Source organism: Pristiophorus japonicus, chromosome 1, assembly GCF_044704955.1.
Source record: "Pristiophorus japonicus isolate sPriJap1 chromosome 1, sPriJap1.hap1, whole genome shotgun sequence".
NCBI classification, from domain to species: Eukaryota; Metazoa; Chordata; class Chondrichthyes; family Pristiophoridae; genus Pristiophorus; species Pristiophorus japonicus.
The window spans coordinates 489,457,495-489,484,438 of record NC_091977.1 but is presented as its reverse complement, the minus strand read 5'-3'; the positions used below and the strand labels follow the sequence as shown (position 1 = coordinate 489,484,438).

The following is a 26,944-nucleotide window of genomic DNA, read 5'->3' as shown; positions in this document are numbered from 1 at the left end:
AGTGTGAGAAATGGGGCGGGGGGGGGGGGGGGGGGGGGGAGGGGGGGATCATATTTATGCAGCAAGAGGTGTTCCTCTGGAGTTGAAATAGGTACTTGGGCCAGAGTAGCGGGAGTTTTATGCAGTATTTGATGTTTGCTCAGATACTAATGGGTTAAAAATCACACTGAGGTGTGAAATTGATTTTACATTAGAAGAACTATTGATATTTGATATTGTTGTATGGCGCTGGCAGAGTGATACTCAAGTGGAAAACACTGAAAGCAGCACTGTCATTTTGTTTCCTTTATTTTATTTCTCAGGATGTAGGTTAATGCTGGCAAAGTCACAGTCATACTGCACTGAGTGGTTGCTAGGCCACTTCACAGGGTATTAAGAGTCAACCATGTAGTTTGGGACTGGAGTCATGTGAAGGCCAGACTGGGTGGCAGTTTCCCTTCCCTGAAGGACATTAATCAACCAGTTGGAATTTTATGAATCTGGCTGCTTGAGTGATCATTTTTCTATTGCCAACCCATAAAATGCTATTTGCTGAATTCAATTTCAACTCGCCATAGCAGGATTTGAACCCTGAATTGTACCATAAACAGTACACTATGGAACCCAAAGACTTACTGCTCCTGGAAACTATGAAAAAGTAGGTTCTGCAGCTGTCAGATTCATAGAGTTCACTTCCTTTATGTGCTGTGCATAGCAGGACTGCCTGACATTGGCAACTCATCGCCGATATAACACTATTAACTTACGATGAATTTCTGGGGCTTCTACAGTATCAAAAAAGTCATCCTCGCGATCGATTTCAGAGTATTTCTTTAGTGATCGTTTGTGGGCAACAGCTAGAACCTCCTGCAGGATATCCATCTTCCTCAGTATCCGACACAGGCTGTGAATCCTCATTGCTTCTTCATGTTTAATGATTGCTTTCTTTAAATGAGCTTTCCCTACGGAAATTAAGGAAAAGAGTTAGAGATAGTCCAAAGAATACTCATTGCACTGATTACTTAAATCAAACTGCAAATCTGTAGGAGATTAGTGATGCACTGGGTTCATAATGGTCCTTTCACCTCATGCACCCAAGTTTGAGTCCAATCCTGACTGATGGAATGAAAGTCCGTTCTGTCTTCAAACCTTAAGGAATAGAACTGATGAAATTAGCTTGACCTGGCTGTTGGTGGTCACAAAAATATCCATAATTTGGTACAAATTTTACAATTTAGCTCAATGAGGTAATAAATAGGACCAGCGCTGGAAATTGGAAAAGAAAATTCACAAGATGTTTCAGAACGCAGGTTCATGCTACAGTCCTAACCATGCTGAGCTCCAAATTTCAGCCATACCACCGTGAGGAGAGAAGGGAGAAATGTTCCCACAGAGTAGTGCAATCAATGACACAATTAACCCTGGGCCATTTTCAAGTGCTTTCTACCAACTGGTTCCAGAAGAGTATTGTATTGCAAGAGATCCGGAAGAAGGCAACATGTCATTGACGATACCATTAGAGGTAGCATTATATGTGAAATCAGTTTTCAAATGCTGTACTGCCAAGCAAAAGGTCTATTTCCTGAAGAAGTCATCACTATTCACTGGTTACATTTTTTAAAAAGAGAACAAATGTTTTGCTTTCCCCATTTTCCATCGTATGGCAATAATATTTCACTCGCTCAGTTGGACACAGTACGGTAAGGAAATCATCAATAAAAACAGAAAACAAAAACAATAAAAATAAAAAGCCAGTCAGCATCTGTAGAAAGAAACAGGCAAGTTAATATTTCAGTTCTATACTTTCATCAGAAGTTCTGATCAGCAGTGTTTTTATTATTTTTTTGTTTTTATTTTGATGGCACTGTAATTTTGTTTTGACACACTAGATGGCACTGAAGGTTAAAGACTAGAAATTTAGCACAATGTTCCAACACATTATTGGTAACATTTTACCTCAAGTAATCAGAGGCTAAAAAGCCTCGCTGTAAGAATCATTGACATTAAGCAGAACAATGGCCCTTTTTAAAGGCAGTGTCAAAACAATACTGTTGCACTGCTGTAACTCAAACATGAAACAATGTTCTCTATTTCACAATCACATTGAGGAACTATGCAAAATTGTCAATCTTTCTTGAAATATAAAAAAAAGTGCTTTCAGTTACTTCGCCACTTCCACCCTCACAAAAAAATTGACTTCACTCTGCTTCCTTCTGAAGAGATCGTCACGCAGTAGTGCTTGCAGTGCCTCACCCAAGTAGCCATTCTACATGTGTGGGCTGGAGAAAACGTCAGTGGGATATTTGATTAAAAGAGCATTTAGCCGAGCTGAATATTGTTCTCAATTAATGCATGCGTGTACATACGTACTATCGAGGGAAAGTTACCTTTCTCTCCCTAGCCCAGATCTCAGGGTACTGTCTCCATTTCCTCCCCAACTGAGACTAACTAATTCAGCACACACCATGGATCAAGATTAGTTACTTCCAGTTCTCTATACCTTGGTTCCAGCAGAGGCCAAACATATGATAAACACAATCACAAAAAGCATATAAAGAACAATGCCTGCTTCCACCCCTGACTCAGCCCATTGCTGCTAAATCCTCATACAGATACAACCTCTAAATCCAGAGTTCCAAAAACCGGAATGTTCCGAAAACCGGAAACCGTTATTCTGATCAGTATTCTGCAAATAATTCCCCGGCCCTACCCCTGCCAAACGCAGACACACACACCAAAATATAAATTGCAAAAAACCAATAAAAAAAACTCACAATACATTCACAAGACACTTAACTATCAAATCGCTGCAAAATAATTTAAAAAATAAAAACTTTAACTTACTTTTTTTTGCAGGTCTTCATACCAACCGCTGTTCCAAGGACTTCAACGCAGGTTGTTCCCGAGCGTTTTTTTCTTCCTAACTACGGGTGTGCTGTGAGCCAAACTTTGGGAAGTCCGATTTCATCTCCGAAATCTGGAAAAACCTCAAACTCAGCCTAGTGGTTTATGGTCTCGGGACGCTGGATTTCTGTTACGAAATCCGGAAAAACCCAAAAACTGGAATGGCCTCGGTCCCGAGGTTTCCGGATTTCGGAGGTTGTACCTATATACGCCTCCGTCGCCTCCAGATTTGGCTATTCCAATGTATACAGGCTAGCCACCCGTCTGCCATCCTCTGTAAACTTCAACTGATCCAAAACTCCACACCTGTATCCCATCATTTATCATTAATGACCTACATTAACTGTTCAACTTCTCCAATTTAAAATTTGCATCTTTTCCATTAAAACTCGCCATCCTTACCCCTCCCCATCTCTGTAATCTCCTTCAGCTGTAAAAACACACCTCTCCCCCGCAAAGTCCTCCAATTGTCCTTTTGTGCATCCTCCTCCCTTTGCTCTAACAATTTCCGGGATTCCTTCCCTAGCCCTTTCTCCCTCTCCTACCTTTCAGACCCTCCTTAAAATCCACCTCTTTGAGCAGGCTTTTGATCACCATTCCTACTATGTACTTCTTTGGCTCGATGTCCATTTTTTAAAATTTGTTTTTGGAATGTGGGTGTTGATGAGGGATTTGGCAATGGTAATGACGTTGAATGTCAAGAGGAAGTGGTTAGACTCTCGCTGTTGGAGATAGTCATTGCCTGGCACCTGGGCGAATGTTACTTGCTACTTATCATAACAAGCTTGAATGTCGTCCAAGTCTTGCTGCATGCTGGCATGGACTGCTTCCATTATCTGAGGAGTTTCGAATGGAATTGAACACTGCGCAAACATCAGCAAACATCCCCACTTATGACCTTATGATGGAGGGAAGGTTATTGATGAAGCAGCTGAAGATGGTTAAACCTAGGACACTGCCCTGAGGAACTCCTGCAGCGATGTCCTGGGGCTGAGATGATTGATCTCAACAATCACAACCATCTTCCTTTGTGTGAGGTATGACTCCATCCAGTGGAGCATTTTGCCCCCAGACTTCAATTTTACTAGGGCTCCTTGATGCCACACTCTGTCAAATGCAGTCACTCTCACCTCACTTCTGGAATTCAACTCTCTTGTCCATGTTTGCACCTAGGCTGTAATGAGGCCTGGAGCCGAGTGGTCCTGGCAAAATCCGAACTGAGCATTGGTTATTTGTGAGCAAATGCCACTTGATAACACAGTTGACGACACCTTCCATCACTCTGCTGATGATTGAGAGTGGACTGATGGAGCGGTAATTGGCCAGATTGGATTTGTCCTGCTTTTTGTGGACAGGACATACCTGGGCAGTTTTCCATGTTGTTGGGTAGATGCCAGTGTTGTAGCTGTACTCGAACGGCTTGGCTATAGACATGGCTAGTTCTGGAGTAGAAGTCTTCAGCATGACAGCCAGGATGTTGTCGGGATCCATAACCTTTTCTGTATCCAGTGCACTCAGCCGTTTCTTGATATTATGTGGAGTGAATCGAATTGGCTGAAGACTGGCTTCTGTGATGGTGTGGACCTGAGGAGAAAGCCGATATGGATCATCCACTCGGCACTTCTGGCTGAAGACGGTCGCAAATGCTTCAGCCTTGTCTTTTGCACTCGCATGCTGGGCTCTGCCATCATTGAGGATGGGATATTCATGCAGCCTCCTTCTCCAGTTAGTTGTTTAATTGTCCACCACCATTAATGACTGGATGTGGCAGGACTGCAGAGCTTTGATCTGATCCGCTGATTGTGGAATTGCTTAGCACTGTATATATAGCAGGCTGCTTCCACTGTTTAGAATGCATGTAGTTCTATGTTGCAGCTTCCCCAGGTTGGCACCCCATTTTTAGGTACACGTGGTGCTACTCTTGGCATACTCCTCTGCACTCCGCATTGAACCGGGGTTGGTCCCCTGGTTTGATGGTAATGGTAGAGTGAGGGATATGTCGGGCCTTGAGGTTACAGATTGTGGTGGAATACAATTCTGCTGCTACGCCTCATGGATGCCCAGTTTTGAGCTGCTAGATCTGTTCTGAATGTATCCCATTTAGTATTGTGGTAGTGTCACACAACACGATGGATTGTGCCCTCAGTGTGAAGACTAACTAAGCATCTGAAGCACTGTGGGATGTTTTTCTATATTAAAGGTGCTATTAGATGTTTCTGTTGTAATTTGGGCTGGGGGTATTCCAGTGCACGACTGAGGAAATACTCAGGACAGATGAGGTGTTAAACGAAAGTCCCATTTTCCTGTTCCAGTGGACTCTAATGACCCCATGGCACTATCTGAAAATCTCTCCTAGTGTCCTGGCCAACATTCCTCCCTTAACATACCAACAAAAATAGATAATTCATCTCATTGCCGTTTGTGGGATGCTGTTAGTGGAGAACTCCAAGTCATGTTTACCTATAAAAAGTCACTGCACTTCAAAAGGTAATTTATTGTGTGCAAACTAATGAGATATTTGGATTAATGGGCTGGATTTTCGTTGCTGTCCATTTCGCGGCGTTATTCATGGCGGGGTAGTAATTATAGCGCCCGAGAAAAGTTTGCGCTTCAGTCAGCAAATTCATCAGCTGGGCCAAGTATGGGGCAGAGTGCTAAGGCAGGCGTTACACACCTCTTTTAGGAAACTCCGTTGCTAAAGAGCCGGCCTCGGAGCGCCAGAGGAGAGGCTTCTGTGGCAAATAAAATCACAACTAAAAACACAACAAACAAATACCGATACCTTAAACACCGCACAATAAGCTACATCGCTAAAATAAAATGAAATAAAATAATCAAACTTACCTCATTCACCAATTCCATCACTCACCGCCACCGGGACAGCTCTGACCACCTGGTTTTCCAGGCAGTCCCACCACGGCGCACTATAGGCTGAGCACACAACAAATTTCAACGTGCAGTCGAAACCAGCGGCATTGCACACCGGCTCGACGCTCCCGGGCAGTGCTGTTTGCACCCCCGCAAAAACCAGCGACAAATTTGCCGGCAGGGCGCTGGAAGCTGGCCGCCCACCCGGAAAGCGTTTCATCCGCCATTACCGCCTCTCCGGGGCGCGAACAGTGGCGGCAACATAACGAAAATACAGCCCGAAAGGTCATCTATAAATATATGGAAGTTTTACTTATTACTTTAGCAGAGAGCTTGACAAATACGAATCATTTTGAATCGACACAGCTTTCATAAGTCCATAGGTTTCTTAAATTAACTTGGAATAAAAGATAACATTTCAGAGATACGGATGTCAGAAGGTGAACTATTTCCAATAATATACTGAAATATTTGTCTTGTAAATCCTCGTCATTGCATACCTAATTTGCGCCGCTCCTCCTTATCTTTCAGTACCGTGATTAATGAGGGACCCTCAGGCATTGTCACATGAAGCTGCTGAAGGGCCTTTTCTTGTTCACTTTCATCGTCGTCAGGACCCACTGAAAAATAACATGCAAAATGATTCCTTTTATCTTGTCCTCCTAAAATTCTCCCTGCAACATGTACTTTACAGAGATTTCCCTGAGCATCCAGTGCTTACATGTCTCTGGCTTATTCACTGTCCATTTAGGCAGAACCAAGTGGCACGCAACCTCATTATTCTGTTTGTGACTTAGCAAGTACCTCCGGTACATTACCTGCTTAAGAACAACAACTACTACAACAACTGCTACTACTACAACAACTTATATTTATATCGCGCCTTTAATGTAATAAAATGCCCCAACGCTATTCACAGGAGCGTTATCAACAAAAACAATTTTAACACCATACAAGGAGATGTTAGGGCAGATGACCAAAAGCTTGGTCGAAGAGGTAGGTTTTAAGGAGAATCTTAAAGGAGGAAAGAGAAGTAGAGAAATGGAGAGATTTAGAAAGAGAATTCCAGAGCTTAGGACCTAGGCAGCTGAAGGCACAACCGCCAATGGTGGAGCATTTAAAATCGGGAATGTTCAAAAGTCCAGAATAGTTGGGGTGCAGAGGTCTAGGGAGATTATAGGGCTGGAGGAGATTACAGAGATAAGGAAGGGCATGGCCAATGTAGGTCAGCAAGCATAGGAGAGCTGGGTGAGCGGGTCTTGGTGCAAGTTAGCACACAGTGTTGTCACCTTCCAAGTTTTGGATGACCTCAAGTTAATGGAGGATAGAACTAGGGAGGCCGGCCAGCAGTGCATTGGAATCGTCAAGTCTCAAGGTAAGGGTTTCAGCAGCAGATAAGTTGAGACAGGCAATATTACATCAGTGGAAATGGGCAGTCTTAGTGATAGAATGGATATGAGGTAGGAAGCTCAATTCATGATCCATTATGACACCAAGGTTGAGAACAGACCTGGTCAGCCTTAGATAGTTGCCAGGGGGAGAGATCGAATCAGTGGAAAGGGAATGGAGTTTGTGGCGTGAACTGATAACAATGGCTTTGGTCTTCCCGATATTTAATTGGAGGAAATTTCTTCTCATCCAGTGCTGGATGTCGGACAAGCAGTCTGAGAGTATATAGATGGTGGAAGATTCGAGAGGTGTGGAGGAGAGGTAGAGCTGGGTATCATCAGCATACATATGAAAACTCACGTTGTGTTGCTGGATGATGTCGCCGAGGGGCAGCATGTAGATGAGAAATTGGAGCGGACCAAGGAAAGATCCTTGAGAGTACACGAAAGGTAACAGTGTGGGATCGGGAAGAGAAGCCATTACAGGTGATTCTGTGGTTACAGTTGTAAAGATAGGAATTAAACCAGGTGAGAGCAGTTCCATCAAGCTGAACGATGGTAGAGAAGCGTTGGAGCAAGATTTTGTGGTCATTCGTGTCAAAGGCTGCAGACAGGTCCAGAAGGACGAGAAGGGATAAATTACCTTTGTCACAGTCAATTAGGATGTAATTTGTGACTTTGGCAAGAACTGATTCGGTACAGTAGCAGTGGTAGCCTGATTGGAGGGATTCAAACAAGGCGATCTGGGAAAGGTGGGCATAGACTTGGAAGGTGACAACACATTCAAGAACTTTGGAGAGGAAAAGGAGGTTGGAAATGGGGCAATAATTTGCAAAGCAGAGGGGTCGACGATTGTTTTTTGATGAGAGGGGTGATGAAGACATTATAAACGTGAACATAGGAATTTACAATTCCTATTAGAAACACAGAAATAGAAACATAGAAAATAGGTGCAGGAGTAGGCCATTCGGCCCTTCGAGTCTACACCACCATTCAATAAGATCATGGCTGATCATTCCCTCAGTACCCCTTTCTTGCTTTCTCTCCATACCACTTACCCCGCGCCCTTCAACCCCACCTCATCTGATGACTATACTTAGTCTTGTGTTCAATAGAAATTGCATAGTATTAAAATATTTTCCCGTAATGTCATCAAGCATTACATATACACATCAATCACCAAACAACTGCTTCTGATTTTGTCATAATACTTACTTATATGGTCGCACAGTGCAACTGCTGCAAAATAGTGAGAAACTGCTTTGAAATACTCGGATTTGACCTGAACCATGGTTGTCCAAGAGAACGGCACGTAATCTTTCACTGGGGGCTGCGTCATTGTCTGATAGACCAAGGAGTACACGTCTGCCACCTACACAGCATTAAAATAATGATTCAGGACACCAAAATCAACTGTATGTTACTGGAATTACAGCGATTGCACCAATCATGCTGCTTCTATAAAGTTGCAACATGTGGTCCCTGCTTGTGGTTTCCCCCAAAATGTGCACACTGTGAAGAATTGTAATGCCAGTGAAAGTTGTCAGATCAAGATGCTAAGCATAGTCAAATCTCCACCACCTGCTCTTAGCTGCCTTCAAATATCTTCTGGTAACATGTCAGAGTAATACTGCCAAGTTCACTCAACTCAACCAAGGTACTACAACTGACCTCAGTAACCTTGTGCTAAGGAGAGGGGAAAAAAAAAAATCAGCCAAGGTTTCTGCTCTTGATCGTCATGTTACTGGAAAGCGCATGTGTGTGTAAGAGCAAGATTAGATCTGAAGGTGATGCCCTTTCCTTTCGAATAGCCTTTCCACTCTCACAGCCTTCCGGATGGCTTTTTTTTGGGTGGTTGCTACTAGCCATGAGAGATCCGCACATTGGAGTACCAGCATAACAAAGAGCAATCTAAAAAGGTAATGATTTCATGTCTACCACTAGACAGATCACCTACTAAATACATTTATTTAGCAAGTAATTTTTTGAAGAGAATTCTGATCTCTGACACCATTTAAAAGGAGATACCTTTGGAGTCTCATACTTGGATCAGGTATACGAGCCCCTATTTTCTCCAATAAAGATTTCTGTCGTCCACTTACCTGTATGTACATTTTTCTCCCCACCATCAGCGCCCCCAAAAAAAACCCAACCTGAAAGCTATTCTTAGCTACCCGAGTCCATTTCGGGGGCGGAGATTACAGTGTGCGGCAAAAATTCTCTGCGCATGCGCTTTTTAAAAAAAAACTCACTGTGCATGCGCTGTAAAAAAAAGTGTATTGCACTGTCTTCCATGGAGGACCTTCGGCCAGGGATAGCAGTGGGCCACTTGCGTGGAGGACCATCGGCCAGGGACAGCAGCAGGTCAGATCGACTGTGTTGAAACGTTTCTCTCTGAAGGAAAAGGCTACCCTGAATGTTTTCTGAAGGCTCTTCTTGATGTGGTGCTTTGTCTGAAATTTGCATTTTTTGTGATATGCCTGGAAGTATCGTTGGAAATTTGGCTGGAGTTGGAACTTCGAGGGAAAAGGCTGCTCAGGAAGATTTGTTTTAAATTTGCCTCGTTTTCTCACCCATGGACAAGGCTCAACAGTAAGTTTTATTTTGCCTGGTTTACTTTTAACCTCCAGTTAGTTGCTCCGAAAAGCATGGAGGATCTTCGGCCAGGGATAAGACCGGGCCAGCGGCGATTTCATAAAGTGAAGGTAGGGTTTTTACAAACGGTCTTTAATGTCTCTCTGCGTGGTTTTTAAAAAAAAACGGTGGTGGGGAAAATGGTCTTAATGGCCAGAAACGGCACGTAATTACCTTTTTAACGTACACCTGCGCCAAAATATATGGCGGCAAAAACTCTGACGCTGATAGTCGGCGCCCAAACATTGCGGAAAATTAGAACTGCCCATCTACGCCAAAAAAAATTGCTGGGTGCCAAAAAAATAGGCAACCAATGATGGGGAAAATAGGGGCCATAGTCTCCACTGCTTATGGAGTGCATTAGTGTTAACGCGATTTGCCTGCTATGTGATAAAACCAACAAAATAAAGTAATCAACATATTTTTAAAGAAACAATACGTCTCCACCTAACAGTTGCATGCAGGATCTCATCACAAAGGCAATCGTACTTTAACAAGGTGTGAACAGCTGATTGAAACTACTTGAAAACCTCTTTTACCTGAAATCAGTAGAGACCTTTGAATCAGCAAGTACAGGGTAATAATTTATTGAACTTATCAGTGGCGCCTTTGTAATCGACTCCTATGGTACTGGCAAATGGTTAGTGCCATTTGCCCAATATAAGCATAGATGGTGTAAGTAGTGGGAATATATATATGTGACTATTATTTTACATCTCTTACCCTTGCAGCTTCCTGTGCACTCTGTAGCTGTATCAAGAACTCATCCTTTACTCCCGCCACCATCACATTTTCAAAGACGCATTCCTGTACCTGTGCGATCATCAGACGCACCAGCATGTTGAGTGACGGCGTGCTCATGTCAAGGCTTGGAGCATTGGAGAAGTTTTCTTTCAAGTAGTTCAAAGAACCTAGTGAGGATGGACGTGATATATTTGCACTATAATTACAGAACATAGCAAAACCCTTGTGTAACATACGCAATGTTTATCATACATCATAGGAGGTCCTTGGAGGAAAAAAAGAACGTGTAAATCTGCATTAATACAATAATCGTCATGTCCTCAGCATGTTCCAAAATGCTTCAATCTAATTAATTTTCTTTGTAAGTAGAGTCACTGTTATGTAGGCAAACGAGGTAGTCAATTTGTTCACAAGGTCCCACAAACAAGAAATGAGATGAATAACCAGCTAAACTGTATTTTCTTTGGTGGTGATGGTGGAGAGAGAAAAGTTCACCAGATTACCAAGAGAACTCCCCATTCTTAACCATACAACCAGACGTTTTTAACACAAGTGGTGGCTATTTGGCCCATCAAGCATGAGCCAACTCTTTGCAATCTCCCCATAGCCTTCCTCTGCTTCAAGTGTTAATCCACTTTTCCTTTAAAAGATGCAATTGTCTCTGTCAAAGCATGCCATGCTCCATAAACTCTTTGCGTAAAGAAGCCAAGCAGTTTAGCAACTGAAAATTATGTTTTTGATCCTTACAGGTAACCAAGCGATTTTTTTCCAGAATAAAAATGACCGCAAACAGCCCGGGGTAGAAATTCCCCCACCCCCCCACCCCACCCCGGCACGCACCCAAGTTTTGGCCTCCTAATCTGAGGAAGGACATTCTTGCTATTGAGGGACTGCAGCGAAGGTTCACCAGACTGATTCCAGGGATGGCTGGACTGTCACATGAGGAGAGACTGGATCAACTGGGCCTTTATTCACTGGAGTTTAGAAGGATGAGAGGGGATCTCATAAAAACGTATAAAATTCTGACGGGACTGGACAGGTTAGATGCGGGAAGAATGTTCCCGATGTTGGGGAAGTCCAGAACCAGGGAACATAGTCTTAGGATAAGGGGTAGGCCATTTAGGACTGAGATGAGGAGAAACATCTTCACTCAGAGAGTTGCAAACCTGCGGAATTCCCTGCCGCAGAGAGTTGTTAATGCCAGTTCATTGGATATATTCAAGAGGGAGTTAGATATGGCCCTTACGGCTAAAGGGATCAAGGGGTATGGAGAGAAAGCTGGAAAGGGGTACTGAGGGAATGATCAGCCATGATCTTATTGAATGGTGGTGCAGGCTCGAAGGGCCGAATGGCCTACTCATGCACCTATTTTGTATGTTTCTATGTTTCAATGGTTTTTACCGCAGCTGTGGTTGAGGTCGCCTCGAGAGAAATTCCGTTCTTTGGTGTTTTTCTTTATTCGGATCCGGAAGTCGCTCTTAATGGACTACACAAGAGGATATGTGGTGGTGGCAACACCCGATGGGCGGAAGTTGGGGTCGGTGCGGAGTGACCACCGCGATGACGTCATCACGGATCCACGTCAGCATGGCTCTCCTCTTCGCTTAAAGGAGAGTCTTCACGATTTTAAAACTTCAGCCCACTGGGCTACCAGGGAGGGCGCTGGCCTGGCTGAATCCGGGGGCATAATTGTTGGACCCACATGGCAGTCAGCCAACAAAAAAAACATGGCGGCAGCGCTTCCTCCCCTTTAAGGGAAGCCTGCCGTTGCGAAAGGCCACAGCCTCACTTGACCACCGGGAAAAAACAGGTTTTGGCACCGCCAGGTGGGCCAAAGATTTTCAATGGGGAATGTCGTTATCAGGAGGCGGGGGGGCGGTAGATCAGCAGTTCGCATGGTGATGACGTGCTTAACACAGATTGGCAACAGCGGAGCGGAGCAGTGGGGTGGGGGGGGGGGGGGGGGGGGGAAGAGAATCGGGGCATCGCAGGGAAAACTCAGAAGGTCAATTGGGCAATTGGCCATTCCACAAAAAGTCGGCGGCCACTCCACTCCGCAGCGTGGCCACCGATTTGCGGTGGTAACAGGCCTTAAGGAGAGGGGCAATTTCGGGCTCCCCCCTCTTCAAACAGTGTTAGGAGATCTTTAACATCCACCAAACAGGCTAATAGTGCCTCAATTTAACTACTCATCCAAAAGACAGCATCTTGGACAATTCAGCACTGTCTCAGTACTACACTACTTAAGTGTCAGCCTGGATTAAGTCCTAGAGTGCAGTTTGGACCCACCCACATTTGCCATCAACTGAATTAAGCCGAGATGCCTTCTAAATTTGTTTTCTAATTTTTTCCACTCCCTTTCTGAAGGCTCTAACTCTTGCTGCAGTATGGTTCCAGGGGCCCCTTTAGACCTCCATAACCTCATCTGGAAGTTAAGCAACAGCAGGCCCAACTGATCTTGGAAGCTATCAATCAGCATAAAGAGAGCAGACTGAAGCTAACTCCAAAAGAGGCACTTTGGAGGGAAAGCCAAACTGAATTCTGTTCTTAGCTGTCTGCTGCACAATGACACTTTTCAGCAGAAGTTAGCGAATAATTATCAGAAGTAAGTATCCTCAGTGATTTCCCCCCTCTCTGGCTCAGGTGCAATGGAGGAAATTGCAGCACCAAACTGCTATCCTGGCTGAGATGAGCTAACTTTACACAGACCAGAGATTGAATTTAGAACCATAGTGATCTAAGTGATTCAGGGCCACACCAAATGGTTTTGCCTATAATTAAGGTTTCTGTTGCTAATAGTTATTAGTGAAGCATGCTAGAAAATGCAGTTTTGTTGTAGTTTCTAGAAAATAGGATTTGTTAGGTACCTCTTTTTAAATTGGCTTTGATCGGTTTTTACTGCATATTTTTCTCCCTCCCTTGGGAAGTGGCAGCACATTAACATGATGAACTTAATGTATGTGAACCTACATCTAACAACTACATGACACAGTATATTTAGGTTCCAATATACAGGTGGTAAAAACAGGTGGTAAAAACAGAGAGACAGACTATTATCTGAATGGTGACAGATTAGGAAAAGGGGAGGTGCAACGAGACCTGGGTGTCATGGTACATCAGTCATTGAAGGTTGGCATGCAGGTGCAGCAGGCTGTTAAGAAAGCAAATGGCATGTTGGCCTTCATAGCGAGGGGATTTGAGTACAGGGGCAGGGAGGTGTTGCTACAGTTGTACAGGGCATTGGTGAGGCCACACCTGGAGTATTGTGTACAGTTTTGGTCTCCTAAGCTGAGGAAGGACATTCTTGCTATTGAGGGAGTGCAGCGAAGGTTCACCAGACTGATTCCCGGGATGGCGGGACTGACCTATCAAGAAAGACTGGATCAACTGGGCTTGTATTCACTGGAGTTCAGAAGAATGAGAGGGGACCTCATAGAAACATTTAAAATTCTGACGGGGTTAGACAGGTTAGATGCAGGAAGAATGTTCCCAATGTTGGGGAAGTCCAGAACCAGAGGTCACAGTCTAAGGATAAGGGGTAAGCCATTTAGGACCGAGATGCGGAGGAACTTCTTCACCCAGAGAGTGGTGAACCTGTGGAATTCTCTACCACAGAAAGTTGTTGAGGCCAATTCACTAAATATATTCAAAAAGGAGTTAGATGAGGTCCTTACTACTAGGGGGATCAAGGGGTATGGCGAGAAAGCAGGAATGGGGTACTGAAGTTGAATGTTCGGCCATGAACTCATTGAATGGCGGTGCAGGCTAGAAGGGCCGAATGGCCTACTCCTGCACCTATTTTCTATGTTTCTATGTTTCTATGTGTAGCAGCAGCAATTTCCCAAATCAGGATTTCACTCAATTTTGAAGACTCCTGCAGCTGACTTGCCCATTGAGCCTCAATGTCAGTACTTAAACATGAAATGTGGTCACTTGGACAAAGTTAAAGGAGGTCCCAAGCTGACACGTGAAGTATGGCGACCTGAGTGAGGTATTGATGTAATCGCATTCCAACCAGTCACTGCACAAGAGAAGATATTTAAAAATAAAAACACATTTTCCCTTTCCCTTAATTAGATGTCCTCAAAAGTTCAAGAAAAGTTTGCTAATAAGTTTTGCAGACTTTAAAATTATTTACTTTCAAACCCTTTTGAATTTCCTGTTACTATAACAGTGCTCATGGTAGCAGTGCTGCAAAATCCAGATCAAATTAGCTGTACTAGGCGCCTTTAGCAAATAGACAGTGAAGACAAAGAACAAAAAAAAGCAGTTCATGATAGATCTCTCATCATGTCTCAGGGGACCAGTCCCACCTTCTATGACACACGATGCCACGTACAGGGATCCCTTTCATTCAACACTTCTACATCTTGAAGTCTGAGACATGGAAAAGCCGTGTAACTCGAATCATTACAGCAATGGAAAGTGAAAAAAGAAATTAACAAAAATTGTATAACTATTGGGTCCAAACATACAACTGAGCAGTATTAAATCCAGATCTCTAATCTTTTGAACCAGCAAAGGTTTTAATCAGTAATTCCTTGGATTAACTCCAAAGAATATCATAAATTGTTCCTAAAACAATTGGGTCGCTGCAATATCTGGGGCCCAGGTGGAAGGTAGGTAGGTCTGTGGAAGGGGTATGCTGGACTTTGTACATGGATTGTCTGACATGTTGCCATTTTTGTTAAGTGGCAGAAGAGTACAAATAGCTAAAGCTGATGATAAACCAATTCCACACACAAGTTCATGATCTTATTTGCATCTATTTTCCCTTCAGTCCCCTTGGTAGGTGACCTGTTCACAGGCCTCAGACTTCTGTTCCTCACTTGGCACCTAGTGGAGACAACTCTAGCTAATATTTTCCTTCTCACTTGGTACCTTCCCACAACTGCTTGCCAAAGACTCAACTGGCAATTCAATGGCATGAATTCAATGCCACTATAGAAAATTCTACCTCAACAGCTGCAAGACCCAATGCAAAACGTGTATGGATCTCACAAATTTCAGGATCCAAATAAAAGTTATTTGTTAGTTATCAGGTGCCAACAACAAACAAAATAAAGCCTGGAATTGGGGAGAAAGAAGTTGAAATAAGAGTGATTTTGAGAACAGTGGAGGTTAGAAAGCATCATTTTGTTGTGGCACGTACATTATCTTCGTGAAATTTATGGCTCATTGATTGGCACTTAGCATGAAATGTTATTCCTCATACCAAGGCTAAATTTTAATTTCAACTGCCCATACTGTTGACTGAACAAAGATTATTATTCCATCAATTATTATTCCATCAATTCAAACCTACCTGCAGCCTTTTGGAAAGCATCAATAGCATGGTTAATGCCCTCCTTGGTGGTCCGGTCTTGCCGCGCACCAATCTGCGTATATAGTGCACCAATGTTGAAGAGTACGCTTCCCTTTTCAAAAGCCAGAGCCCGCTGGTAGGAAGGAACGCCAGTCAAAGAGTCATACCTGTCAAAAAGTTGGGGAAGAGAAAAGGGGGAAAAAAAATGGGTTAATAGATCCTTTGATCTGCAGGAACCAGATGCAGTGTTTCTGTTGGGGCCTACATTAGATAGTCTCTCGGATACAATGGTGTTGCTTGCACCCTTAAGTGGCTGAGTGCTTTACTTTTAGGAGTGTGCTTGTACTCCTAAATATCTAATTATACGATAGTGTAACCTGGAGATGTAACATGAACCCCTCATGATCTGAACTGGATATTGTGTCTTTCACAAGTGCCCTCACAGGCTGTTTACTTTAAAGACAAGTGAATAAACAGAGTAATAGAAACCTCACTTGTTTTTACTAAATTTAATTTCTCCTTGAAAAAATAGAAACATACACTGTTCTTTTTGTGAACTAATTAACTTGTATTTTGGAATTACCTTTCTTTTTAGACAACCTCCGACTGCATAATCTGACCTCCTACATCATTACTTTCAGCTTGTGGCCAAGGCCTGCCCCTCACTGGATCTGTTTAAACCCAATTGACTGCTCATAAATTTTTTCTCCTTTGCATTTATAGGAAATTGAAGAATGGTGCCTCCAACTCCTTCCCCACTTAGGGACTCCCTAGTAGGCCAGTCAACTAAAATGATTGCTCCCTCCCCCAAGAATATATTCTCAGCAGATATCTTATGCCATAATAGGTGTGAATGTTTATTACGCTGGCTCAGATGAGATGACAAATTGCTTAATGTTCTTAGTCATTGTAGAAATTTCTGTAATTAACACCTCAATTCCTCCTCTGCCTCAGAAGCCACAACTTGTGTTTCTTTTTAAAGTTAATTTACTTAATTTTTAAACAGACCATTTAAACATAATTCCTGAACTTTTTCCAGTGAAAAAAATGATCAAAAATGTCAAACAGTGACTGTTCCCCTTAGCCACAAATGATTACCATCATGATGTAAATCCTCATTCCACTTACACATCATCATCATCATCATTATAGGCAGTCCCTCGAAGCGAGGATGACTTGCTTCCACGCCAAAAAGAGATGAGTTCACAGGTGTTTCAATGTTCCAGATCCCGAACTAATATTCCAGATCCAAAACTACATCTTGAAGGGTGGAAGATGCCTGTGCATGGATTTTTTTTAACGTGTGGTGACCATTGTACACCAGCCACCACACGGGCTTGCCAGAGCTAGATCTTGGTCCAGTGGCAAGGATTAACCAAGACGACTGGAGACCAGCTCTGCTGCATGGGCCCAGCGCGCACACGTATCGCAGTGTGGGCTGGCCTGTGCTGCCCTCGAGCCCTTGCCTCTTCTGGCCCCGAACCCATGCCTCTCCTGGGCCCCAGGTCACCTCCATCTACAAACTCTTGCCGCTCCTTCGCCCCTCCTGCTGTGCCTGCCCGCACTGCAATCAGCGACCTGGCTTCGCAGCCGTCGTCCTCCTGCAGCAGCACGCGCTGCTCCCTGCAGTGGCATGCCGCCGCACGCTGCTCCCTCCAATGGCCTTACACTTACACAGGAAAATGGTGAATCATTTTATTCTACATGGTTGTGGGCTACAGTTTTCCACACCCCAGGTTTGAAGTAAGAGACTTATACCAATATAATGCCTTATTACATCTCTTAGAAATTTCTCAAAAGTCCGCACCATTTCAATTCATCAGTAAATTACTGTGACAGGTAGTGATGTGTTATGTAGGCAGAAGCAACATACATTTTGTACAAAAGATCAAACAATAAAATGAATGGCCAATTAATCTATTTTTGTTAGTGTTGGTTGAAAGAGGAATGTCAGTCATGAGAATGGGAAACTCCCCAACCTTCTTCAATAATGGATTGGAATCTTTAACATCTACCTAAATATGCAAATGGAAACAAGGTTTAATGCTTCATCTAAAAAAATGACATATCTAACAATGCTGCAATCCCTCAGGCTTGTATTGGAAAGTCCACTTGGATAGTGTACTGATGCCCCATAACAAGGCTTTAATCCACAATACTCTGACTGAGGCAAGAGTGCTCCTAACTGAGATAAACAGATTCAAATGACCACCAGCCAAGAGCCAGTCAGATTTGAAACTCAAAACGATAATCAATTTTGACTGGGAATGAGGAAGGCAGGTAATGATAGAAGCCGAATAGGGCCAAAGCAAATTGGAGACAAGTCAAAAAAGGAAAATGAAGGCTTGAAGAAACTGATGCAAGAGGAGGCTAGGTGGCACAGTATACTGCAAACATTTGGTGAGAAACACTATGCCTTTCTTACAGCTGCCGGTCCTCTGTCTTGGATTTCAGATGTAAGCAGTGCACGCCAGGCTAGAGTGGAAGCACATGGTCAGTCTAAAGTGGAAGAAGAAAGTGTACAAGTGCATTATATTTTCTAGCGTGGAATATCAAAGTAGTATTCAATGAAAAATGTCAGTTTCCTGAAGCAGCCTTTTCACAGGCAAATCTTCTGTTAGTCTGGTCGCTGTTTCAATGTTGATAACTACTTTGAAATGGCATCAGGCACAACAGGTGTGTAGGATGCTGGACTTTCAAAGTGCTGAACAATATAGAGTGCTAGGACATAGGTTAAGGGTTGAATCCTTCCATATGCTAAGTTCCTAGTCTCGTTATGTGGATGTACCAGGGAGAGGCCAAGCACTTTTTATATATAGACAGAGAGAATGTTAAAAAAGAACTTCAAACAGAGTCCAGGCTGCTCTCACTTGGCACTGGTTCAGGCCTGGGACAAGCTAATTTTGCCCACGTAGCCAGACATGGATGCATAAAGAAAATTAGAACTTTTGTAAAATAATTTGTATTAACATTCTAATAGACTGTCAAAAGCTATGTGCAATTTGACTCCCACAGCCCCGCTTAAGCTGCCTCATGTGATATAAGCAGTGCAAAGCAGGGAATTTTGTAAAACTACAGGACAGATTCTACATTATGTTGGATGATGTTTTTTTTAATGTAAAGACAGGCCCTCTCATAGCTCATTTACTGTTGAATCCTATTGCCCAATGAAACCATCTTGTCCAGTTCTTCCACATATGTCAATGCTCTTGGAAAAAAAGCCCCCTTGTTAGTTCAGCCAGTCGACAATAAAAGTTTATTTCTCCCAATCTGAGGGCTCACATACATACATACATACATACATAAGTATTTCAAAGAAAGATTGGCTAGGATTGTACAATGAGAATATCCAGTGTTTCATCAGCCATTCCCATTTATGCACATTGCTACAAACGATATGCAAAGAATAGGATACTTACCAATGAAAATAGATACCCATGTTTTTATTGGGTGGGAAAAAACGGTTATCAATGAAGTAAAGCTGGTTGTAGTATTCCATAAGAAGTTCGATCCCAGCATCGTTTCTGGTTGGAGTTCGCATTGCCTGAAGTGAAGAAAATGATACCATTAAGTCCAAAGTCTGGTGAATAAATTTAACATTTTGGGGGCTCAGCAGGCAACTGAGTTCTAGCACACTTAAGAATGGAGTGTAGAGCTTGGATTCATATCTGTAATCCCCTATAAGAAGCATTACTGAACAAACAGAAGGTCCCAAAGGGAAATGTCATGGAACAGTCAGCTCAGAACCCTTTCACACACTGGCAGTCATTATTGAAAAGCACTGGCAGAGGACCATAAGCAGGTCATCTGCCTAACCTTCGAGCCATGGTTATTATGTGGCAGAGAGAAAAAGAATAAATAGACTTCAAAAACCCAGGACCCAACAGTTAAAATGGTCATGTCCTTTGCAGTGTTACAAGGGTTTGTTTTGGCATTGTAATGGTGCAGTTTCAGGTTTGCACTGGAGGCCTTTATTAACCTATGAATTTGGTAGTGGTAGGAACCCGATATGGCAACATTATAATTTACTGCACAGGTACATTGGCATTCATACAGATATTGCTCACATTCTTTCCCTATTCCACTTCCCTCAAAACAAAACCAATATCCCTGACCTCAGAACTGTAGAATTTCTCACTCTTGGCATTTTACCAACTAAATTCTACAATACAATTAATTAACAGAAACCTATACTGAAATGTGGCAGATATTTAGGCTGGAATTTTTACCTGTGAGGCGAGTGGAGTGCGGGGGGGGGGGGGGGGGGGGCGCTGCATAGCAGGTCGGCCTCATGCAGCACTCGGCAGCGCATTGTCACCGTGTCTTGAACTGAATTGGATCAATTGAGTTAGGCCTGTGGGTTTCTCGGCCAATTAAATGGAGCGGGTCTGATGACATTATCAATGACATGCCTTGAGCTCAGATATTTAAAGGAACTTTCCACGCAACACATTTGAAGGTTGTTGGAGGAGGATTACAGCTCTTTGGCAGAGGCATGATTGTTCAGAAACTAAAGATTCTCCATCTGAGGCTTGAGAGAAGCATGCAGGCCTAGACCATATTCTCAGACTCCTCTTTGGAAGCCCTGCTCCAAGCAGTTTGAGCATTTAGGGACATCCTGGTCCCTGGGGATGGGCGCAAGAAACCTTCCAATGAGACTTAGAGGGCATGTTTGGAGTTTTCAGAGGTGGTCAGCAGCAGGGATGTAGTCAGGCGGTCTTGGATCCAGTGCCGCAAAAGATTAATGATCTCATGAGGTCAGGAAAGGGGAGTGCAATGCCACATTCAACTACATCCTGATGTGCATGTCATCCCAACCCCATCACTGCCTTCCCAAGCCTACTTCTGCACGTCAATCCTCACACCATCCTCCATCCTACATTGCAAGGTGCATCCATCTCTCACTCGCTACTCACCTACTCACATCCCCATCTGACTAACCACCACTGGCACTCAGCCTCATCCTAATGCAATCGTAGGAAGTAACACCACAGAAGGAAGCCATTTGGCAATGTCATGCCAACCCCTCAGTCACCCTCTACAGATGTAGCCCATCCATTCCTTGCAGTCATTCCATCACACTCACTCAAAGTTCTCTTCTTTCCCTCCCTGCAGAAGAGAGCTCAGAACATCTGGGAGAGACAACAAATCAGAGGTGGCCCTCCAATTTTCACCAACTTGACTCCAGCAGAGGAGAATGGTCTGCAAATCACTCGAGTTGCAGAGCTGCTGGCGGTGGGAGATGGAGAGAAAGGGACCTTTCAGTAACCTAGTGACAGAACTAAATATCATACAGCCACATGGCATACAACAGTCACTCATGGTGGCTTGATGTCAGCAGCCAGTGAAATATCATCATGTGCACAATGGCAATGTCGCGCAATCTTCTCATTACATTTGTAATTCATGTCTTTACTCTCCCACAGTTCCATCAAGTGCCCGCGCCCCCACTGTCCAGGCGGAGGTGGAAGTCAACTCCACAGAGGAAGCTCCACTCTCTGAGGCTGCACCGTTACCAGACCCAGCGCACCCAGCACCTGTGCAGACACGCGCACCTTGGTGGGTCCAGTGACAAATAGAGTAGTGTTGTCACCTGGCGTGTCACAGATCACAAGTGAGCAAGAGCAGACGGTGGAGACAGGGACAGCACTGGAGAGTCCTCACCAGAGGGCGCAGGACGCTCACAGCTCTGCTCAGCTGCGTGCAGATGCTGAACCTCGGGGGCCATCGGGGAAGAGGGTGATCTTGGAGGAGCAGCAATAAATACACAAGGCTCTGGCAGCTTTTGCAGCTGCGATGTGTGCGATTGTAGAGAATGGTGGAGTCCATTTCCAACAGGAGCACCACCTCGCAGGTGATAGCGACGATGTGCTGCTCTATGGAAAGGATGGCCACCTACATGGAGCAGCAAATACGCCAGTCGAATGAGAACAGGCTTGCTGTGAACAGATTGCAGACTCTCATTGATCTCACCTTGAGGAGGAATACCAACATAGACTTGGGCATTCATCGGCCCACTGACGTGCAGCAAGATGCTATCCAGCTCCTTGATAGCAGGGAAGTGCGGGTGACCCGCAAGAGGGATGATAGTGAGAGGGGACATGGAAGTGGGGGCTCTCCTCAAAGCGCTCCCACTTCTCCCCCGTTGTCTCCCCCTCAGTCAAGCCTCACGTTGCCTACGATCTCGATGGTCGAGTTTGCCCAGAGGACCTGGTGGACATGCCTTACTGATGGCTATTGAAGTCACCACCACCTTCAACTTCTTCGCCTCAGGCTCCTTCCAGGGATCTGAGCAGACATTTGCGGCATCTCGCAGTCGGCTGGCCACAGATGCATCATACAAGTCACTGCTGCCCTGTTTGACAGCCAATTATATCAACTTTGCCACTGATGAAGCCAGTGTCAGTGAGCGGGCGCTCGGCTGTGCCACTCTGGTTGGCTTCCCAGGGGTGCAGGTGTTATCAACTGCACACATGTGGCCATCAGGCCACTGCATCATCGCCCAGGAGTCTTTTCTCAATCGCAAGGGCTTCCACTCCCTCAATGTGCAGCTCGTCTGTAACCATAAAAAGATGATTATGCATGTGTGCGGCAGATTCCCTGGCAGCTGTAATGACTCTTTCGTGCTGTGCCAGTCCACCCTCCCTCAGCTTTTCGCACCTCCAAACAGACTTGTCAGCTGGCTGCTTGGAGACCAGGGCTATCCCACTGAAGACGTGGTTGATGACACTGTTGAGGAGGCCAAGCAATGAGGCTGAGGAGTATAACACTGACAGCCACATGTCTACCAGATGTGTCATAGAGCAAGCAATCATCATGCTGAAGATGCACTTCAGATGCTTTGACAGATCTGGAGGAACCCTTCAGTACACACCAGCCAGGGCCTCCAAAATCATTGTCGTATGCTGCGCACTGCACAACATATCACATCAATGAGGATTGGAGCTGCAGAAGAGCAAGGTGCAGAACGCACGGCCTCTGAGGAGGAGGAGGAGGAACCTGAGGTGGAGATGGGACCAGCAGTGGCGCACATTGCTACACGGAAGGCCCGAGATGGTCAACCAAACCCCCATTGCGCAAGGTTAAGTAATGTCTCAATATTCACTCCAAGGGAGAGAGGCGGAGGGATTTAGGGAAGGAGTTCCAAAGAATAGAACGAAGGCAGTCAAAGGCTCTACCACTGAATGTGGCTACAGGACAGTCAGAGGATTGGAGGTCATGGGAAAGAGATATTACACAAGAGACAGTTGCAGAAATCGGATGGGAGAGATAATGGAGGGGTTTGTAGATGAGGAAAATAATTTTGAATTCTATCCATTATAGGACAGGGAACCAGTGCAGGTCAGCTATGAGGGTCATCTGACATCCGCACATATACCTCCAGCAGGGCTTGCTGGATAGTGATCAGGAATAGGAACCTTGGCTTAATTTTTTTCCCTTGCTGGGGGTTCAGGCAAACTGAAATCAGCTATCCATTAGCACAGACTTATAATAGAATCTGAAATCTTTCTGCTCTGAATAACCTAGTGCCTTGGAACAATTCAGTTATTTCCTTTTGCTGGAATATATTTCCCATCATTCCCCAAAGCCCCACAACTAACCTGCCGGAGGTCCATAAGTTCCTTCAGTTCCTTTTCGTACTTGCAGCCTGCTTCATTGTAGTGTTCTTCAATAAGATCCTATCAAAAATAGAAAGTAGGGCACTTAGTAGAATGATTTGAAACTTACTTATTTCCTTGTGTATTTGTAAATAAACTTATAGTATGCAGTCAGAAACAGATAGGGACTGATGTAAAAAAATATGACTTTGGCCTTCCTGAGTTGGCTGATCTCAGTGGAGGACATTATAACTGGCCAGAGTGTCTCTGACCTAGCAAGATGAAAAAAAATGCTCCTCCCAATCCCACATTTAAAGATGCGGCCATCGCTTCCCCACACTCTAATGTTCGCCATCGCCCCCACACTGGCCTCCGATGCTCGTCAACTTGGACTTCACTTACCCCGAGTGCCGCTGTGACACTAGCAGCGGCCCAATCTTGGTTTCCTCTTTGCCGGCTGGCAAGTCGACTTCGTTGAAAGAAGGCCAGAGGCCAAATATCAGGATTGGCTTGGGCCGCACCATGCTAGTGCAAGGAATGTAGCACACCCATTTCTAACCCCATCTGTTTCAGTGATGTTGGTTGAGAGATAAATGTTGGCCGGAACACTTGAAAAGTATCTTTATTAAGTATCATGGGATCTTTTATAACTGCTGAGAGAGCAGACAAGACTTGGCTGAAATGGCACCTCCGTCAGTACAGCACTCCCCCAGCACTGCACTGATGTGTCAGCTTAAATTATGTCTGTGAAGTGGGGGTGGTAAAAGCCATGATCTTCTGATTCAGCAGCTAAAATGCTGCAGGTTTTTAATTGAAATATAGTGAGAGGGTGGATTGAAAAGCTATTGTTTGTTTAACAGAGTTACTTATTCATTTACTGGCAATGTGGAAGATAAGTCATTATTTATCGACTAATGTCCAATTGGGCTTTAAATGTACTTCACCTGCGAGTAGGACTGCAAACTGTGGGTTCCTGGGAACAAGTGGGTGCAGGTAGCACTTGCATTTTTCCACGTGGCATGGTCGGATTTCATTAGTACCACTAAATTAGCAACATTTGCTGAGTGGAAGCCAGGGGTTTCTCAACAGAGAATCTCATTTAAAAACTGCAGGACAAACCTCTCAAGGTTACTTTATGTATCTTCTAGTGGCCTGGAGAACTGTTTGCATAGAATTAGTGAACGAGCATCTCGAAGATTACAAGATCGGTTCAAACGGAGATGGTATATCTGATATTATAGAAGGCTGAGGTAAAATTGACAATCAAATTGTTTCCCATTACAGCATCTAGCTGTTTCTTAACGTAACTGAAGTCTCTCATTCCTGGAATTATTCTCGTAAATCTTTTCTACATCTTCTCGAAGGCCTTCACATCCTAAAGTGTGGTGCCTAGAATTGGACACAATACTCCAGTTGGAAATTACCATGAACCAGTGTGTATTGGTTCATGGTAATTTTCACACATTTGTATTCTTTACCTGTATCTTTATTTATGAAGCCGTAAGTCTTTTTAACAGCTTTCTCAACCTGCCCTGCCACCATCAACGATTTATGCACACATACCCTCAGGTTTGTGCACCCCTTTTAGGATTGTAACCTTTAGTATATATGTCCTCTCCTCATTCTTTCCACCAAAATGCATCACTTCACACTTTTCTACATTAAATTTCATCTGCCACGTGTCTGCCTATTTCACCAGCCTGTTTATGTTTTCCAGAAGTTATCACTCTCCTCTTCACTGTTCACTATACTTTCATGTTTTGTGCCATCTGCAAATTTTGAAATTGTGCCATGTACACCCACATCCAAGTCATTAATATATATCAGGAAAAGCAGTGGTCCTTGAAGCGACCCCTGGGAAACACAACTGTATACTTTCCTCCAGTCCAAAAAACAACTGTTCACCACTACTCTGTTTCCTGTCATTTAGCTAATTTTGTATCCAGGCTGCCACTGTCCCTTTTATTCCATGGGCTTCAATTTTGCTGGCAAGCCTATTATGTGGCACTTTGTTGAATGCCTTTTGGAAATCCATGTACACTATGTCAACCGCATGACCTTCATCAACTCTCTCTGTTACCTCGTTAAAAAACTCGATCAAGTTGGCTAAACACGATTTGTCTTTAACAAATCGGTGCTGGCTTTCCTTAATTAATCCAGCCCTATCTAAGTGACTGCTAATTTTATCCCAGATTACGGTTTCTAAAAGCTTCTCCACTATGGAGGTTAAACTGACTGGCCTGTAGTTGCTGAGTTTATCTTTACACCCTTTCTTGAACAATGGTGTAACATTTGCAATTCTCTAGTCCTCTGGCACCTCAGCCGTATCTATGGACAGTACCTCCGTGATATCTGCCCTCAATTTCCTCAGCATCCAAGGATGCATCTCATCTGGTTCTGGTAATTGATCTACTTTTATGTACAGGCAGCTTTTCCAAAATCTCTTCTTTATCAATTTTTATCCTATCAAGTGTCTCCACTACCTCCTCCTTCACTATATCTATGGCAGCATCCTTTTCCTTGGTGAAGACAGATGCAAAGTACTCATTTTGCACCTCAGCCATACTCTCTGCCTCCATGCATAGGTTTCCGTTTTGGTCACTTATCGGCCCCACGCCACCTTTTGCTACCCTACTATTTTATATGCCTATACGGTGGAGGAGGATTTCCTGGAGTGTATTAGGGATGGTTTTCTAGACCAATATGTCGAGGAACCAACTAGAGGGCTGGCCATCCTAGACTGGGTGATGTGTAATGAGAAAGGACTAATTAGCAATCTTGTTATGCGAGGCCACTTGGGGAAGAGTGACCATAATATGGTAGAATTCTTTATTAAGATAAAGAGTGAGACAGTTAATTCAGAGACTAGGGTCCTGAACTTAAGGAAAGGTAACTTCGATGGTATGAGACGTGAATTGGCTAGAATACACTGGCGAATGATACTTAAAGGGTTGACGGTGGATAGGCAATGACAAACATTTAAAGATCACATGGATGAACTTCAACAATTGTACATTCCTGTCTGGAGTAAAAATAAAACGGGGAAGGTGGCTCAACCGTGGCTAGCAAGGGTAGTTAAAGATAGTGTTAAAACTAAGGCAGAGGCATATAAATTGGCCAGAAAAAGCAGCAAACCTGAGGACTGGGAGAAATTTAGAATTCAGCAGAGGAGGACAAAGAGCTTAATTAGGAGGGAGAAAATAGAGTATGAGAGGAAGCTTGCTTGGAACATAAAAGCTGACTGCAAAAGCTTCTATAGATATGTGAAGAGAAAAAGATTAGTGAAGACAAATGTAGGTCCCTTGCAATCAGATTCAGGTGAATTTATAATGGGGAACGAAGAAATGGCAGACCAGATGAACACATACTTTGGTTCTGTCTTCACGAAGGAAGACACAAATAACCTTCCGGAAATACTAGGGGACTGAGGGTTTAGTGAGGAGGAGGAACAGAAGGAATTCCTTATTAGGTGGGAAATTGTGTTAGGGAAATTGATGGGATTGAAGGTCGATAAATCCCCAGGG

At 43.9% G+C, this 26,944-nt stretch overlaps 1 protein-coding gene across 3 annotated transcripts in view; it reads right to left on the bottom strand.

The window, feature by feature from the left end:
* The window catches only part of rhpn1 (rhophilin, Rho GTPase binding protein 1), a 133,436-nt gene that overhangs the window by 27,053 nt on the left and 79,439 nt on the right, over nt 1–26,944 (bottom strand). For all 3 annotated transcript variants that reach the window (XM_070895165.1, XM_070895175.1, XM_070895186.1), the window contains 7 exons: nt 23,424–23,501; nt 19,242–19,366; nt 15,823–15,989; nt 10,497–10,684; nt 8,355–8,511; nt 6,252–6,371; nt 747–941 (listed from right to left, as the gene is read on the bottom strand). In XM_070895165.1, the coding sequence (XP_070751266.1) occupies nt 747–941; nt 6,252–6,371; nt 8,355–8,511; nt 10,497–10,684; nt 15,823–15,989; nt 19,242–19,366; nt 23,424–23,501 (1,030 nt within the window). The remainder of the gene's footprint in view (nt 1–746; nt 942–6,251; nt 6,372–8,354; nt 8,512–10,496; nt 10,685–15,822; nt 15,990–19,241; nt 19,367–23,423; nt 23,502–26,944) is intronic.